At 39.4% G+C, this 19,205-nt stretch overlaps 1 protein-coding gene across 1 annotated transcript in view; it reads left to right on the top strand.

Annotated features, from left to right (window-relative positions):
* The window catches only part of GABRG1 (gamma-aminobutyric acid type A receptor subunit gamma1), a 60,667-nt gene that overhangs the window by 19,346 nt on the left and 22,116 nt on the right, over positions 1-19,205 (top strand). Inside the window, exons 2-3 of the mRNA XM_062642397.1 lie at positions 2,189-2,337; positions 10,407-10,474. Of these exons, the coding sequence (XP_062498381.1) occupies positions 2,189-2,337; positions 10,407-10,474 (217 nt within the window). The remainder of the gene's footprint in view (positions 1-2,188; positions 2,338-10,406; positions 10,475-19,205) is intronic.

Below are 19,205 nucleotides of genomic sequence, written 5' to 3'. Positions count from 1 at the left end.
ATAGTATCTTTTTCCTCAAAGAGCTGCTTATAAATTTTTACTCATCATCTTGGTGCCCCTGGGGAAAAACTGGGATTGCCTCTGCACTCTTAGCAACTGTAAGCTAATTTATGTAGTAATTAGATGACATAAAGTGCAAGCAGACAAAATATATATGTATAAAAATATAAAGCTGCATGGTAACAAAACATGAAAGAGATAGCAGTAAGTGGCTTTGAGGAAAAAGGGTGTACATTTAAAAACTTAGTTTCCTACTTTTAGTGCTCCCTTTAGTGTGATCCTACTCATGGGAAATGTTAAATATTTAATATCTGACATTTCTATAATATCTGTTTAGTGCAGTAAAGATTTAAGTATTTTACAGTGAATTTCAATTTTAAAGAATGAAAGTGCTTTTCAGACTGTTACAGGGAAAGCTGTCAGTGAACCTTTCTCCTGGGTTCAGCAGTAGCAGTCATGTTCAGTCACTGCTGAACCCAGGACAACCTTGTATTTTGATTGCATATCACTTTTAGCTGTAACAGCCTCTTGCAACTGGTTTGCAGCAAGCTAGGTATGAAAGTCTTGATATCTGAGCAGCACCTTTTGTTCATCCCCTGGGAACCTGTTGAGCTGTTGCACTTCCCAAATTAAGCAGGCGTGCCAAAACCATTGAGCAGTTTCCACAGCCTTGGTAGTCTTGATGCTCAGTGAGACGTGCTAATGTTATCTGAGGTGATGTGAGGTCTTACGAATACAGACTGTTTTGGTACATGCCCTCAAAGGAGTACAGTTAAAGCCAGGTGTGCCTACCTACCCCATCTCTGTGCTTTTCTGACTTTTTCTGTCCTTTCTTCCTGGAGATGTAATATTGTCTCCATGTGGAACATGCTGGTGATCTTCATTCCTGTAGGAAATTTACTGAATGATTCCATCCCTAGTTTTGAGGGCAGCATGTGTCTGTGTAATTTAGAAACCCTTAAATCCCTTTCTGACAATATAACAGTAACATTTTTAGTTTTGGTGCACAATACAAATCAGTACAACAACAGTAATTTAATTCCCTTCTTTTACTGGAATGTTAGCTTATGCTAACCTTGGAACTGATTTATATGGATTGCATACATTTGTAATAATTGCTAGCCAGTGTCCATTTGTGAAGATAACGTTGTGACTGTCAGAGGTACTGCTGTCAGTCTAACGCACTTTGCTTTACTTGAAGCCCTTAGCAGTTTCCCTCAAATAAACTGGATGAGTAATACAGATTGCAGACCTTGGCAGTGGAGGAATACTTAAGTCCACACTCATTTGATTCAAATAGAAAGTTCTTCCATGCATTCTTTGACCTTTCAGTGATATAAGAGTGAATCTGCAGATGCAACCAGGCTACTTCAGGCGTGGGTTTTTTGGTGACTTAATGATTAACTATATATTGCTACTTATCGAAAGATAGCCAGTAAATAAATGTATAAGTGTTCTCCATGTACATTTGTTTCATCTTTATAAAATGGGTAGCTAACAAATAATATTACTGGCTGAAAGGAATGGAACAGCATTTTAACCGTACCATGTATACATGCAGATACTTGACACATGCTGTGAATGTTTACTTAAAGCACATGGTTGTTATATTTATTTGCTTTCTTAAAATTTGAATAGAGTTGAATAAGTTATACAAGTCTTACTTTTTTATACCATAGCTAGAATGGAGGCTACTGGGAAGGAAGTTCTTTGAATGTTCTTGACATCAAGTTGTATCTATTACCATGATTATGTATCTCTTAGAAATATTATCACCATCACCATGATTTGAAAATGAAATACATGCAGGGAGAAGCTTGTGAATTACATTTTGTGCTTTAAAACAGGAAAAGGCTGACAGGAAGGGTATGCCTACTGCTGCTTTTATGGGCTTGACTCGGCTTGATTTTTTTCTGAATGGTTGATGTGTTAATGCCTCTCTTGACATGTTTATTTGCTTACACTCTCTACTGCCATAAAATAAAATGTTGGTGTTTTAAATAAGCAGCCTGCCTCTTTCTTTTGGCACCAGAATGCATTTAGATTTTTATAAAGTACTGTAAATACTGTTCAATTTTTTATCAGATTCTTCTTCACCTCTTGTGTATTTAGTTTCACTATGGTTGGGGTTTTTTTTTGTTTGTTTGTTTATTACCTAACCCTGTTTTTTTAAATTAATTTACTATAGAGCTGATAAAGCAGATGATGAAGATGATGAAGATCTAACAGTGAATAAAACATGGGTACTTGCACCAAAGATTCACGGAGGGGATGTAACTCACATACTGGACTCTTTACTTCAAGGATATGACAATAAGCTTCGGCCAGATATTGGAGGTAAGCCAATAAAATAACTCAGTAAATAGAAAACATGAACCCAAGATAGTTTTATCACAGATGGCAAAAATCCATTTAATACAATTTTTAAAACTTAATATAGCAAGCTAAATATAATAGCAATAAAATGCAGTGTTCTTCTGGAACTAGTAAAAATAATGTTCTAGGCAAGAGCAGATTTTTTTTTTTTTAATGTTCTATTTACAGTCTCTTTTATGTAAAGCATTGCTTTTTGTGGACATTAGGCAATCTATAATAAAACATTAGAAGACAATTATAGTTTGCTTTGTTTAACTAAGATCTTCTGGCAGAAAGAACTGTAGATATAAACCAGCCATGATTATTTAAAAAATTGGTCTTGAGTCTGTAGGAGTTATTAAAGATTATTCTTAGATATTTTTACTCTTGCTGTAGAAAGTGCATTGTAAGTGTGTATTCTGAGCAAAATTAACTCAACCCAGTTCTTCCATTCACTCAGATTTTGAAAAACTTCATAAGAATCTAAAAATATAACTTTGGACTGTATCTTTTCTGGGCAATACAGAAAGGAAGACTGCATTACCAAATGTCAGACTGCAGCTAACAGGAAAGGGGTTTTGTCTTTCAATAGTCAGAGCATCAATTTGCATATAATTATTAAGTATAAATATTTGGAAGAATTTTGTGTTGAAAACATGAAATACATGAAACCTTGCCAGCTCTTGTCTACCATGTGCATGCTGGATCAAACTAGAAAAAATAATTTATTTTCTGAGTTTGTTTCCTGAACTGTGAAGGAAGAAGTGTAGGACTTAATTATTTGTTAAATACTTGGCATTCCCTATCAAAGTAATGTTATGTAAGTCTTTAAGCTGTTTATATGATAACACAACAATCTAGACTTGTTTCATTTATGTAGGAGAACAGAGATGCAATCTCAAACTAAGTATTTTCTTTCGAAAGCTTCTGACAAATTGTTTTCTTCTCCGAATTTCTTAGTTCTCTTTTATTGTTGACTGTTACCCTGAAGATGATGAATGGCAATTTTTCTCTCGCTGTCATAATATAACCACATGTGAATCTCATGAAGTTTTTTGTAAGTTTTTGCTTTCACATTCATTTAATTGTATAACTGCAAATATTGAGACAACAGGAAAGGTCTTCCAGATTATTTCCCTTTACATTCTCAATGTGTGACAGCTGTACGGTATTACTTTTTTTTTTTTTTTTTTTTATCCTGACTGCTTTATGCAACAGACAGCAAAGGCATTATGAGGGAATAAACTGTCTCCTCTAGAATTCCTTCTAATGACTAGCTGGTAGGTGGGGATGAAAGAAAAGAGAATCCTGTTTTTCTTCTTTCCCCCTAAAACTAAGAAATAAATGGAGGGAAAATAGAGGAAGAAGTGTTTATTCTGACCTGTCAATAGATTTAGACAGTTATGGAAGAATTATGGTGTAATCCTTACCTTCACTTTTCTGATTATATACTGAGCCATATGTAGGGCAAGAACTCTGCCTTTTTGTGAGTGAGTGTACAGCATTTTGGATTCCAAATAATCAGCTCCTGAAGGAAGACAGTTCTGGCTTCTCTCACATAAATGCTGCCTTTGTTTTCCTTCTTCACTCTCTTGATGTAAAACAAAACTTAGTTCATTCAGCTTAGTCTGCTTCAATTATATGGATAAAATCTGGTGTCAGATTCCACATATTCAGGATATATGCCAGTACTTGTACAACAAGCTTATTGAACTGGATTTCTAATTCTAAAGAACGTTTTTACTATTGAATTAATGTAGCTCAGTTACAATAGTTGCAAAAATTTCTTCTGTTCTTTCTTTTTTTTTTTAATAACTTGAACTTTCTTGGTTTGCATTCCATGGCAGAATTTTGTTTTCCTCTTGATTTTGACATAGAATTTCAGCATCTCAGATTAAGATAAGGGGTTTCATTGTTAAACATCCATTTACTTGAGGGAGATAGAATTATAGAATGGTTAGGGTTGGAAAGGACTTTAAGATGATCAAGTTCCAACCCCCCTGCCATGGGCAGGGACACCAGACATTAAACCGTGTTGCCCAAGGCTCTGTCCAGCCTAGCCTTGAACACTGCCAGGGATGGAGCACTCACAACTTCCTTGGGCAGCCCATTCCAGTGCCTCACCACCCTTACAGTAAAGAACTTCTTCCTTATATCCAATCTAAACGTCCCCTGTTTAAGTTTGAAGTTGTTACCCCTTATCCTATCGCTATGGTCCCTCGTGAAGAGTCCCTCTCCAGGATCCTTGTAGGCCCCCTTCAGATACTGGAAGGCTGCTGTGAGGTCTCCACGCCACCTTCTCTTCTCCAGGCTGAACAGCCCAGATTTTCTGGCTGTTTTCATATGGGAGGTGCTCCAGCACCCTGATCATCCTTGTGACCTTCCTCTGGACTTGCTTCAACAGCTCCATGTCCTTCTTGTGTTGAGGACACCAGAACTGTACACACTACTCCAAGTGGGGTCTCACAATAGCAGATGATAAAGGAGAGCCAAATAAAATTGAAACATCAGAGGTGATACTGAAATTCAACAGGAGAACGCCACACTTTGTAATTTTCGCTTTGTCTTATTTAAATATCTTCTGAGATTAAGAATATTTAGCAAGATTTGAAGGAAATTGAAATACAAGAGCAAGAAGTTTAAGAGCATATGCAGTGAATGTTAAAGGTACTGGATGTGTGCACGCATGAAAATGATGGAAATATTAAAAGTGGTGGTTGGAGTATTTGCTAAAGATGGATTTCTTTTAAAGGAAAAGGTAAAAGAAGTGTAGAGAATAAGGCTCTGTCTTCATCAAAATCACTTTGAAAAAATTCTTCAGAGTTGGAGCTGCTATCCTTCTGTAGACACTTGATGAATTTTCAATATAGATAACCATATAAGTAATACTGTTAGATAACTGGTTGTGAAAATTATGTTATTCCATAGAAAACTGTAGCAAACTAATGGCCTGTTATTTCTGAATGTCATAGTTGCATAATTTATTTGCTGAATAACTGCTTTATCACCAAGAAGAACATGTTATAGAAAACATGTTCATATAAAAAATAAGCCTCGATAAAATTATCAAAAATCTTAGTTTAAATCAAACAGCATGAAAAGTAATAATTAATAAAAGGTGATGTAGACCTTCATTCTAAAACGACGAACTGTGGTAAACTATGGGAACCAGTTAGTGAATTTAGGTGGACTGGCATGCTGTTTTTCTCATTATCTTCTCTGATTTTTGTAGCAATAAATTAAACAAATTTTCCCAAGTCAAGTCCGTTTTGCCCATGACCATAATTGTTGATGGACTGGCTTGTCTTTATCTCAACACACTAGCCTTTTGTTACGTTTTCTTTCCCCCTCTCTGAGGAGCGGAGTGATAGAGTAGCTTTGGTTACCATGTGGCATCCAGGCAGGGTCAAGCCACCACAGCCTGGGTGTAATGCAGCATTATTTCTTATTAGAAGGACAGTGGTACATGCCTGCTGAGAGAGGCTTTTTTCCAGGTCTTGTTGCTTGTTGGGAAGTTCATTCTTGCTCTTGAATTCCAGGCCTACGAGTATTTTATTTACTGTATTTCTTGGGACAAGCCTGCTATGTGCTCGTGTTAGATGATGTCAATACCTGTCAGACCTATTAAACCAGAAGACAAATCATAGAATCATAGAATAGTTAGGGTTGGAAAGGACCTTAAGATCATCGAGTTCCAACCCTCTGCCCTGGGCAGGGACACCTTCCACTAAACCATGTCACCCAAGGCTCTGTCCAACCTGGCCTTGAGCACTGCCAGGGATGGAGTGTTCACAGCTTCCTTGGGCAGCCCATTCCAGTGCCCAGCATCCCTATAGGCCCCCTTCAGATACTGGAAGGCTGCTGTGAGGTCTCCATGCAGCCTTCTCTTCTCCAGGCTGAACAGCCCCAACTTTCTCAGCCTGTCTTCATACGGGAGGTGCTTGAGTCCCCTGATCATCCTCATGGCCCTCCTCTGGACTTGTTCCAACAGTTCCATGTTGGTTTTATGTTGAGAACACCAGAACTGCACACAATACTGCAGGTGAGGTCTCACAAGAGCAGAGTAGAGGGGCAGGATCACCTCCTTCAACCTGCTGGTCACGCTGCTTTTGATGCAGCCCAGGGTACAGTTGGTTTCTGGGCTGCAAGTGCACACTGAAGTTGGCTCATGTTCAGTTTCTCATCAACCAGCACCCCCAAGTCCTTCTCTGCAGGGCTGCTCTGAATCTCTTCTCTGCCCAACCTGTAGCTGTGCCTGGGATTGCTTCGACCCAGGTGTAGAACCTTGCACTTGTCATGGTTAAACTTCATAAGGTTGGCATCAGCCCACCTCACAAGCGTGTCGAGGACCCTCTGGATGGCATTCCTACCCTCCAGCATATCAGCTGAACCACACAGCTTGGTGTCACCTGGTGAGGGCGCACTCAATCCCACTGTCCATGTCATCAACAGAGATTTTGAATGAGACCGGTCCCAACACTGATCCCTGAGGGACACCACTCGTTACAGGTCTCCAGCTGGACATTGAGCCATTGACCACAACTCTTTATGTGCGGCCATCCATCCAGTTCTTTATCCACCAAGTGGTCCATCCATCAAATTGATGTCTCTCCAATTTAGAGAAAAGGATGTTGTGTGGGGCAGTGTCGAATGCTTTCTTTAAGTCCAGGTAAATGATGTCAACTGCTCTACCCCCCTGTCCATCACCTCCGTAGCCCCATCATAGAAGGCCACCAAATTGGTCAGGCAGGATTTCCCCTTAGTGAAGCCATGCTGGCTGTCACCAAGCACCTTGTTGATTTTCATGTGCCTTAGCATGTCTTCCATGAGAATCTGCTCCAAGATTTTGCCAGGCATAGAGGTGAGACTCACTGCTCTGTAATTCCTCGGCTCATCCATTTTCTCATAGTTTAGTCTAGTCAAGAAAACATGTCAAAACAGGAAATCAGAAAATGTGGGTAGATCTCTCTAGACTGGGCTTAACAACCTGGTTCCCTGTGTACTTAGCTATGTTATGAGCTGATGAACTATCCCTTGGGGACAGCTGCCCCTTGGTGCTCTCTCTCTCTGTTGAGTGTGCAATATGCTGTCCTCTCACCTTCGTACTTTACTCTAGCCTATCTCATGATGTCTTTCAGTGTAAATATTTAGAGTGTGCAAGCCTTTTCTCCCCTTCCTTAGAAGCTTCTGTAAGTTTACAGTGCTGTTCTGCACTTCAGGATGTGTTAAATAGCCTTCTTCCTTCTCATAGTATTTTCAAGGTTGATTCAAATCTTTTAAAGTAAAATAAGAAGGATTCACAGTAGAAAAATCTCAAACCATTTTTCATTTAGCTCTTTGTGAAGTGTTAATGAGCAATAGTAATTATATGGATGTCAGGAAAGTGTTTTCCTCCAGCATTTGTTGTTTTCATGGACTCTTACCACTTCTAGTTCAAGAACACAAGAAGAATAAATTCTTTTTTTTCTGATTCACAGTACTTTGCTCTGTGCTACGCAGAAGAACTGAGGTAGCAGAACATCCTGTTCCAGTCTTCTTGAATTGGATCATTTGGGTCAATTAAAATAATTTCAACTGAGGCAGATTTTCAGACTCTTCATTGGCTCTTAATAGCTCTTCTAGTCTTACTCAAAGCAGTATGGAAAAGGCAAATTGAACTCCATGGCACGTTACAGGATAGCCCCTGTGGCAGATCAAGTGCTGCTCACTGCAAGCTGAAATTTCATAAAATCGACAAAGTCCCCATTAAAAACTGGCTTGATGAAAGATATAAAAATTTAGTTGTTAATAAGTAAGTGTCAGTGGGCTGTCTATAATGGGGTCTCACAGAAAAGTCTTGATCAAGAATATTGATACTTTGACTGATTTTAGCAATTAATTTTTGTACTAAAGTTGGTGGATGACAGACTGTGGGAAAGGAAGAGGCTGTATCTGCAGAGTAATCAGCTCCTTCAGTAAAACTGGAAATACAAAAACTGAGGGGGAGAGGGGGAAGATGGAGGAGAGAGAAGCAGCCTGTGGGTCATACTGCAAGGTAAGATTCTGCATAGTAAAGCAGTGACAGCAAAGGCAGGCTTCAGAGGTGACCTTAATCATTGTGTATAGGCACTTGCATCTGAAGAAGAGGTTTGAGACATGGCTGGGCAGTGCTGAAAGCCTGAGTAAAAGACTTGAACCTCTGAACAAAACAAGATGTCCTAACACTGAAGGGAATTAAACATTTCCTATTAATATGGGAGAAAAATAGAGGATTCAGCATTGCTTGAACAATGAGGCAGGATGCACTTTGATCCATCCCCTTGTTTCCTACTCTAGCAGTCGGATAAACAGGGTTGCAGAATTAAAGGAAGAGGATATCTGCCAGATGTGACATATGTAAATTATATTACATTTTACATATGTGTATAAACACACATGTATTACATACTAATATTTTCTCTGATTTTTTCAGTCTGTGGATGTGACTTCTTGTGCTGCCCCCATTCCTCTATGGGCCCTGCAGATGGTGAAAACATTTGCAGCTCAAGAAGTACTTACTTTTTCACTCCCCTCCAGGAAATAAATTGATTTCTAGAGTCTGTTTAAACTTTCTATGAAGCATGCTGGGGACAGCATGGTGACCAAGTGACTGTGCTCTGTGGTCATCTAGAAAATCTTTTGTGCAGCCTCAGCAGTGTGTCTTGCTGTCATGCTCAGTGACTGGATTTGGAATCAGGGAGAATTTCCTCCCAAGTGAGACTGGTGGGACAAAGGAATCTTAGGATATTTAGGAAATGTATCTTGCCTGTCATTGTAACTGGTGAGGATGTTAATGATACCCTGGTTTCTTTCTGTGTATCTGTTTTTTTGATTCTGAGATTTGAAAAGTCCTCTCAAGGTTTTTGATTTGTTATAGAGCACTTGTGTGATCTTTGATGGTTTGCAGTATAAAGAAATCAAATCTGAAGACATAGTCCCTTTCTTAGGAAATCAAAGTGTCTTTCTGTTTGCACCTTACACCTTTTCCACCTGCAGATGGACAGAGATGCTTCATTTTAACATGCCACATCATGAAATAAAAACCAGCAGAGCTTTGTTATTAACCCTCTTAATTCTACTGGGACTAGGACATATGTATTTTTGTGTCCTCATTTTGGCTCTCCAGTACAAGCTGGTACTTAGAAGAAAATTTTTGGCAAATTGATGAAGTTAAAATACATCCTGACCTCTTCTCTTTCCCCCCCTGTAAACCAGTTTGGAAGAAAAAAACTGAATTATCTGTGCAACCTGTATTTCAGACAAATACCTTTATGCCCTCATGCAAGTGCACAAAGAAAGAAAGTATATTCTGTAAGAGAATATATATTTTTAAGCAGTTAATTTTTGTCTGCCCGGTGAGAGTGGTTTTAAAGAAAAATACATTTTGAAATGTTTAACTTCTAAATGACTTTAACTTCAGGAGCTTTAGTTTAGCATTTGAAGCACCGTATTAAGTCAAATAAAAACATTAGTAGTCCTTAGGTGTACTGTAGTTGCATGAATTGAAGAAATCTGTGGTGAAAAGTGTTGGGTTTTGTTGGGTTTTATTTATTTAGTTAGCTAGTTAGTTACATATTTTCAGTAGGAATCAACAGGAGGCACTGCACATTGATTCGTTACAGCTGATAAACATATCTGCTCCCAGACCTTATGGGTTTTTGTATGAGCAATTTTTCCCAGACATTTTTTCTGTTTCTGATTAAGGTTTTATGTTGGAAAAACAGATTTTGTGTTTGTTTTCTTTTGGTTTTTAATTCTTTTACCTTTTATGCCTTTTATATCTGGTTGTTCAAAAAGCACTGGTGGAGATTGCGTTATGAAGTAAAAAATTTATGTTGATAATCCTAACGAGTCGTATGGAATAGGGAGCCAAGTCATATATGATCCTTCCCAGAATGAACAAACCAGAGATTTAATTATTCTGAATCTCATAAAAGAATATCAGATTTGTTGCTATTTTAATAAGCTAAATGATTCTAACAATGTACATAGTTAATGAAATATGTAATTATTATGCTTATTGTTTTGTTCAGTGAGAACTACAGTGATTGAAACAGATGTCTATGTTAACAGCATTGGCCCAGTTGACCCAATTAATATGGTAAGTTCTGATTATTGCCAGAAAATATTATCTGATGCTATAGATTAATATTATGAAATACTTATAATCTTATTCAAATAAGTTTATTTTTTACTATGTATTCTTATGCTGTTGGATATGATTGTGATTATTGCAGAAACATGTTTAGACTTGTCCTGGGTTCAGCAGTAGCAGTCATTTTTCTCCTTAGTAGCTGGTGCAGCGCTGTGTTTTGACTTTTGGCCTGGGAACAGAGCTGATAACAATGATGTTTTAGTCTGGCCAAGGACTTTGTGAGCCTCATGCTCTGCCAGGGAGGAGGGGAAGCCAGGAGGAAGCAGAGACAGGACACTGACCCAAACTGACCAAAGAAGTATTCCATACCACAGCACGTCATGCCCAGGATGTAACTAGGAGTTACTCGGAAGGGCTGGTGGGCTGCGGGGTTGGAGGAGTGTCCTGGGTTCAGCAGTAGCAGTCATTTTTCTCCTTCTTGGTAGCTGGTGCAGTGCAGTGTTTTGACTTTCAGCTCGGGAACAGAGCTGATAACGAGCGATGTTTTGGTTTGGCCAAGGACTTTGTGAGCCTCATGCTCTGCCAGGGAGGAGAGGAAGCCAGGAGGAAGCAGAGACAGGACACCTGACCCAAACTGACCAAAGAGGTATTCCATACCACAGCACATCATGCCCAGGATGTAACTGAGAGTTAGCGGGAAGGGCTGCGAGTCTGCAGGGTTGGAGGAAGTATTGGCCAGAGCTTGGCCAGGCTGGGGGGGGGCGAGTTATCCGTCAGCTGGTGATGAGGTGTTGTATTCTCTTCCCTTGTTATTTCCTTTATCATTGTCATCGTTGGTGGTAGCTGTGGCGATTTGTGTTGTACATTGGTTGCTGCACTGTTCTTATCTCAACCTGTGGGAGTTGCATTCTTTTCGATTCTCCTCCCCGTCCCTCCGGGAGCGGGGAAGGGGAGAGCCCTGGGGGGCGCCTTGTTTGCTCTCAGCCCGGCACTACTCACTGGGAGTGAGTGAACAAGCTGTCTGGCTCGGGTTTAAACCATGACAAGGAGGTATCGGTCGGTGCTCAGTCGGGTGGGGTGGGGCGAGTTATCGGTCAGCTGGTGGTGAGGTGTTGTATTCTCTTCCCTTGTTATTTCCTTTATCACTGTTATTATTGGTGGTAGCAGTAGTGATTTGTGTTATACCTTAGTTACTAAACTGTTCTTATCTCAACCCGTGGGAGTTGCATTCTTTTCGATTCTCCTCTCCATCCCTCCGGGAGTAGGGGGGAGGGAAAGAAGTGGGGGAGTGAGCAAACGAGCTGCCTGACTGGTTTTAAACCACGACAGACTCTATTCGAAATTGTTGTAATTTCAAAAATAGATATCTACTTTAAAAAATGAGGTCACACAGAGGACATTGCGTCAGCTCCTTATTTTGGTTTGTGTTGAATGTTTTCCCTATGTTTGTTTATATCTGGTTTATCTCTAGCCCAGTATAATTTCCTGGAGCTACTCTTCAAAGGTTATAAAAAATAACAGTTGAACTACACTTGTGAATAAAACTATTTTCAGTGCATTGATTTATTATTACTTCTTCAAATTCACAGAAAAACCTGAAATTAACATTTTTTCTTTTTACCAAGAAACGTTAGACCAAATGATCCCTGAGGTCCCCTTCCATCCTGGTATTCTGTAATTCTGTGATTGATTCCTTTGTTGTCCTTTTTCTATGTGCATTAAGCCTTATGGGCCCTTTTTGTGGGGTGTGTGTGTACACATAGCTGGTTTCTTCAGAAGTTGAGCAACATCTTATCTAGTTTCTTGTAGAAACTTGAGATTGAACCTATTTGGTACCAACACTGAAGTAACAGCAGTTATGAGGTAGTTAAGTCTGTGACCTTTTTTCAAATCACTTAGCTTTTCTGTCACGATGTGCGTTGTATGAAATGGTAGTATTGGAGGCTTTGGAAAGGCCTTGTTGCATGACTTCCTCTGGGGACTGCTGCCCAGGACTAACACTGGGAATGGTCTTTGGGCGAGTTTGAGTTCAGGCCCCTCCCAACTTTTTTTCTTTTCCTCCTCCCTACGGAATTGCTGACAGTATTGAATTTGCATGGCAGAGAAGCCTTTTGTTCAGTCTGAGGCTGGAGTATGCCAGTGCAGGGGGCTTCTGAACATTTGGTGAAAGCACAGTAATTCCGATTATTATTAAGGATCTTGTGGTTTACGTGTATGTCATCATACTTCGGTGGGGAGTATCAGCTTTCAGTGATGGAAAGCAAGGCAGGAAAAAACAGTAGTACTTAGACACTGGATAGAAGTGCCAGACATAGATGATGCAGATCTATTGCAAAGGATATCTGTTCCAGCATAAAAGTCTAATAAGTTTAGGGTTGTCATTATCTGGGGCTGTGTCAGGGAAGTCCATGTCTCAGACCACACTGAATGTAAAGAAATACATGAAAGTGCAGAAGAGTGATGGGGTGGGGAAATTTTTTGATTTCCATGTCTGGTATAAGTGGTATCTTCAGTTTTGGCTATCTTCCTGTTGCAGTCTTTCTCTTTTTCTTTCTCTCCATCCTATCCTATCTTGAAGGAATGTATTGTGGGAGCAAAATGTGTGGACAGAATTACCTGTAAGGAGGATATAGCAAATGGTAGAGGCTTCCTTTTCCAGTAACTTACATTTCCAGAAATATAAATTCTTCAGCCTGTGGCCAGTGCATACCCTGGAACTGAAACAGCTTCAGTTTTCCTGTTTTAAAGAACCAGCATGTGGCTGTCTTTGCAAGGTAGCCTTGCCCCATCTTTTCTTGTGTCTGCAGCCCCTGGCAATCTTCCTGCTGCTATGTACCATGGCCTCTGCTGTGCCAACAGCTATCATCTGCTTGCTCAGCAGTGTTATCATGCACTGCACTTGCAGTAATGACAGTCTCAGCCATGGGACTACTTCATGTCACTCATTTTTGAGATCTCCACACATCTGCTAGAGCTGTCATAGAGCTAGGTGTGCTACTCTCATGGTACTAATAAAAACCAGTCCAAGGTAAGGATAGCACCATACTGAAAAGGCAAATTATTTCATTAGAGAGCATGATCCCAGTAGTTATAGTGCATGTCAGCTGAATGTTTATCCCTCTAACCCTGATATCTGAAAAAAAAACAAAACAAAACCAAAACAGGATGGCAAAGAAGCTTTCCACCAAAGGGTAGTAAGGTGAATGTCATTAAGACATAAAGCTTCAAAAACTATTCTATGATTTTAAAAATGGGCAGAGAACCACATAGAAATTGAAATTACAGTCTGAGGACACTATGGCCTTCATAAAAGAGCTATTGCTTTCACTGGGTTTGGATTCCAGGAACCAGGAGCATCTGAGCATCACTACAAAAATCTAATGTTTGTGGGAAATAAATCCATATATATGCAAATAATTTAATTAAGATTTCCTAAAAAGATGTTTCTAATTTGGGAAACAACATTCTCAGGAAAAAAAAAAGGTAATTACAGATTTGACCCTATAAGCTCTCTTGTTTTCATTAGGAAGGCAATATTGTTTGAGATTTTTAACCAATAATCCCAAAATTGCTTCAATTTCAAAGGCTGTCTTTAGCCCTTCATTTGATCACTTAATGTGAGAACACATATCTGTGATTCCCCATTGGATTACTCATTTGACATATACGTTAATTCACTATGACAAATGATGTCCTTCAGCTTAGTTTGAATGCAATATGGCATCATGTAGAGAGCAATTTTTCCTAACAGTGATGCTGAAGCAGCATATCAAGGGAGTATGTTTGAGAGCTTCAGAGGACACATACGAGAGGAAATGGGTTTATTTTTGTAATTCAGTCTGTTTTCCTCCTGCTTCTGGTAGACTTTCACTTTTATGAAAGGGATGCTTTAGGTGTACATATGACGTTCATTAGAATTAGCTTCTGAGGGCTGTTGTGTTTTGGCTTTCGCTGTTTAACAAAGATCTACTCAAAATTGTAGACAGTACAGACACTCCATGTTTAAGAGATGTTTTTCTACAATATGTGATCTCTTCAGGCAACTACAACCTGAGTAAACATTTTTAAGAAAGTGTCTGCATATTTATGCTTCTAATACTCATTAAGCCTAAAAATTTTTGAATGTGTTTTTTAGTGCTAAACTGGGCTATGCATTGTGCAACAATCATGTAAAATGCAGCTAAGTGCATTTTTATGGCCAAAGTCTTGATCCTTAAGAGCTCTGCAGTGGTCTAGGGCTTTCTTAAAATGTAGACATGATGAATATTTAGAGCTTGGTTTCCTTGTATGCAGAGGCTCATTCATAGAATCGTAGATTGGGTTGGAAGGGACCTTAAAACTCATTTAGTTCCAACCCCCCAGCCATGCACAGGGATAACTTCCACTAGAACACGTTACTCAAAGCCCTGTCCAGCCTGGCCTTGAATGCTTCCAGTGCGGGGGCATTCAGTTGGGCACTTAATGTAAATGTTGTAGGCTCTTACTACCTTTCTCTTGCCTTCCAAACTAGGGCCAAGATGGAAAAAAAAAAAAAAAAGTCAGTTTGGTGGTACTATTTGGCAGAGTCTGATGTACGGTCAGTGTTTTAATCTGTGTTGCCTGTGGGTCTCAGTTTTCTCTGCCCTGTATTCGTCCCCCAAACTCTATGTGTGCATAAATGCACAATGTTTTGTGCTGCTGGTGCCCCAAGGGACCTGGGGAGAACCATGCAAGTGCCACAGCTTTTGTAGCTTGACAAGACGAGGCAAGTGTGCAAGTCAGTGGGCTGGGGAAGGCATGGTGGCACTTCAAGGCATTTTCACCTTCCTTTAACTAAGAGAATACCTGATCTTGTAATTTCTGTTGAACTCATATCAATAAATGACTGCGACCCCAAATGACAGTTTTTGGAGAAGGATTCACAGGAGCAGTTCCTTAAGTAAGAAGCAGTATTGCATTGTGTCAAAAATTAAGAGCAAACAGAAAAGTTTGTACTTTCCTTGTCCTTAATGTCAGTTTAATCAGGCTTCATATAGGAAACAGTAGAGCAATGCTCAAGTAACAAAAATGGGGAGAGGATTAGAAAGAGTCAGATCTGTTTTGTAGAGACACAGGGACATCATGGCTGATAGATTAAAAATGGGCCAGAAAAAAATACTCTACCTGTCTGTCTATATCTGTAAGTGTATACTTACATGAATCTGTATGTTTACAGAAAAAAAAATTCAGAATTCATTTTCTTTATGTGTTTCTGAGTCATGCTCTAACATTTTGAAACATTATTGTATCATTACCATTTTAGTGTATTTGAGGACTATGTATTCTTTTCTTCCCTTGCTGTGGATGCAGATGATGCTCTCTATTCAATTTTAGTATTTATTAATGGAACTTTGTATTAGAATGTCCAAACTGAAAATTCCAGGATTAATTCTGGAACTAATTCTGTATTTCACAGAAACAATTCGGTTTCTTTGTTATTTTCCAACATTTCTGTCTCTTCTGTAGATGACTTACGTTTTGTCGCTTGTTTTTTTTGCTAGTTATGCGTTGAAGACTGCTGTGACCACAAACTGAAGGCCATACTTTGAAGCCTAGCACTCTTATTTTTAACGAGAGAGTAAACCACTGTTATCAATATTGTAGCCAATTTGGTTTAAAGTATAAATTTTATTGAACTGAGTAAGCGATAGCAGATAAAACAGCGCTGGGTGCGCCGGGGAGTCCTCTGCTCCGCCCAAGACGCACACACGCAGTACCTGGGAGGCGGTCCTTTATCTTCTCCGGTTCAAGGCCCCGGCCAATCCTGTCGCCCCTCCTCACTCGGATGTTGACATGGCTCTTCCCCATTGGTTCCCTTTGTTGCAGGGGTCTCATTACCGAGAAGTTTCGGGAAGTTTCGAGAAGCTGCCAGAGGCTTCGAGAAGCGTCCACTGCCAGCCTCCAGCCTCCTCACCGTCGCAGCCCCCTCCCCTCCCCTCAAACGTTGCAACAAGACACCACTTCGAGCCACCCAGGCCCCTTTTCTCTCTCACAATCCCGCGGAACAATACAACTGACTTCCCCCCATTACCTACAGAGTACAACAGTTACAGAGTCAAAAGGAGTATTGTTTCACATAACGACAGCCACAGAGAGCCTCCCTCCCCCCAAACTTCTTGATGAACAAACCCCACACATTACACCACTGAACAAATCAGATTTTTACAGATTGCGCAATATGCTACTTTGGTACACAGACTGCACAGCCTGGGCACTGTTAGGATACATTTTTTTCTGCGATAATGTGCCATTTATGGCGTCATGTAGAATGTGCTAATGGCGAATTTTAAGTATCCTTTGACTTACGAATTCCATTTTATTCTCAAGTTGCAGCAACTAACAGCAGATTTTTAATTTATTGGCGTTTTTTTATGTGTTCAACTATCAATGTGTTTGGTATCCTAATACACATTGTTCAATGTTATTGTACTTGTGGGGGATGCTTTGTGATCAGGTATGTCACTGCACTTATTCTACGAGTCATTGAATTTGTGTAGAAGGTTTGAAGGTTTTGTACTCTTGCTTTACAGTGCCAGGAAATTTACATTAAGCACACTAGAGTATAAATAATCCTGTCCCAAAGATAAATTATCTGAAGCTACTCTGAAATCCTGTACTCAAACTGCCACTCTTTGTGTGCATTATTCTGTAAATTAATGTATTTTTAACTCTGAATTACATTAATTGTTTTGTTAATGAATAGTATCTAGCATAAAGGATGAGGTTTAGAAAAAGACAGAAATATCAGAATTGGCAAAGCCCTGATCCTGCTGTTACCTAGGCATGTACTTCAGTTTACATGTGTGAACCATGTCATGTTGATTTAAGGGTTCAACAAACACAATAGGAAAAAAAAACTAAGTAAGGAGTGTATAACAGGAACAATACGAACACTCTCTCCCCCTCCTGGTCTGTCTGCTACGGAGAACTGTGTGTCAAAGTGAACATAGTTCCATACAAGAAACACGTAATAAATCATGGTGCTATCAAAATGCTGCAGTAAATAGTAGTATTTCAGGACTAGGTGAACACTGCTTGATATGGCTTGTCATGGTTTATGAGCTGCATGTGAAGCTTTTTGTGGTGGTTGGAATTTGAAGAAGACAGTCTTGAGGAGAACCATTGTCTCTATGAGCTTTATGATGACAGACTGAAAGGAAGAGCATAAGGGATGCACTTCTGCCATATCTAAGAAGTTATGAGGTTTCCTAAGGTTGTGTTGATTCAGCATGCAAGCACTGCAATTTTCTGAGAGCCCAGTGTGTATGTTTTGTGAAAACTGGTTCAGTTCTTTCAAATGGCAGGAGTATCTGCTCATAGATGAGGACAGTAATACCAACAAGTCTTTAAATATTACTTGTCTCTTACTGTACAACATCTTTGACGTAAGGTAGAATAATAACTTTTTTTCCCAACTTACCCTTTTATTTTGATTAGAGAAGATAGATTCCAATCATTTTGGTGCCTGTCAGCACTGCAAGTGATTGGAGTTAATTGACTGTTACTCAGATGAGTGTTTGAGATTGATGGACACTGTGTTCATTTACAGCAGCTGAGCAACTAATTCTTTGGTAGGCTTGAGCATTGTTTTTTCTTTATTATGAAATAGATTTAACTGTCAAAAATCACGTCTGTTAGTATTTCTCATTTTACCAGCTCTAAAAACTTGAGTGATATTTTACAAATAAAATTTCATGAATCTTCTCTCTTGTTTTTTTGGGGGGGTAGGGGGAAGCTGGAATTGATTAGTCTTGTTCTTGCAGGCAGCTAGTTTGCCTGCTGCTATTGCAAGGTAGCTTTAAGCTTGTTCTGTTTAGTTTCAGGGGAATTGGCCAAGTATAGGCAATATTCTGCTTACACTGGCTCAGCAAAGCAGTTACTGTGTCTCTCCCAATTTCTGTGATCATTCTGGAGGGAATGGTGAGGGGTGAGGGAAAAAGCAGCTGTGGTACAGCAGATAAATATTGCAATAGCTTTCTGAAACCAAACCAGAATACAAGCGTCTTTTATCCCCCACTTTAAACAGCATACAGTACTTGTCCCATTTTCAGCTACATTTTACGGGTTAACAGATAGGAAGTGAGGAGAAGTAGTAAAGCTTCAACACAAGACACCAGAAAAAAACTATACTTTTTGTTGTAAAATATGGCCTGATTTCTGTGTGCCATTTAGCAATGCTATAGTCTGAGGCTGCAGTCTTTTTGTGCTGTGGTTTATATACAACTGGTTTTGTATAATTCCATTGTATCACTTAAGCCACAGTTGGCTTGCTTTCAGTATTAATAATAATAATTTATTTCTCTGACTTCAATAGAGTATGATGGCTTACTGGTGGAAATCCAGTTTATATCATCTCAGATTCTTAGTACCCACAGCCAGAGCAGTAACCAAACTACCTTTAAAGTATCTGAACGTTTAGGTGCTAGTACTGTCTATTTGCAGAAGGCTAATTTGTTAAAGAAATAGCAGAAGTGCTGAGTTGTTGATCTGATTAGAAGACAGTTCTGAAAAGCTTCCTTTTATCTGTGGTCAGTTTGCCAGTGTATTGTGAGTTAGTCCCTTAATTTCTCATGTTCCCAGTGCTTGATCTATTTAGGTGTTGACATGAATGTACTTCTTAATGCTCATTCTTTGGCACTTCTGTGCAGGATATCTTCCATGGTCACCTTTGTCCTGCTTTCAACTACTTTTTTTCATGCACAAATTCAGCACTCTCTCT

Source organism: Pezoporus occidentalis, unplaced genomic scaffold (genome assembly GCF_034315485.1).
Source record: "Pezoporus occidentalis ecotype Australia unplaced genomic scaffold, CSIRO_AGI_Poc_V1 ctg71, whole genome shotgun sequence".
Taxonomy (NCBI): Eukaryota; Metazoa; Chordata; class Aves; order Psittaciformes; family Psittacidae; genus Pezoporus; species Pezoporus occidentalis.
This window is presented reverse-complemented; position numbering and strand designations above follow the sequence as displayed.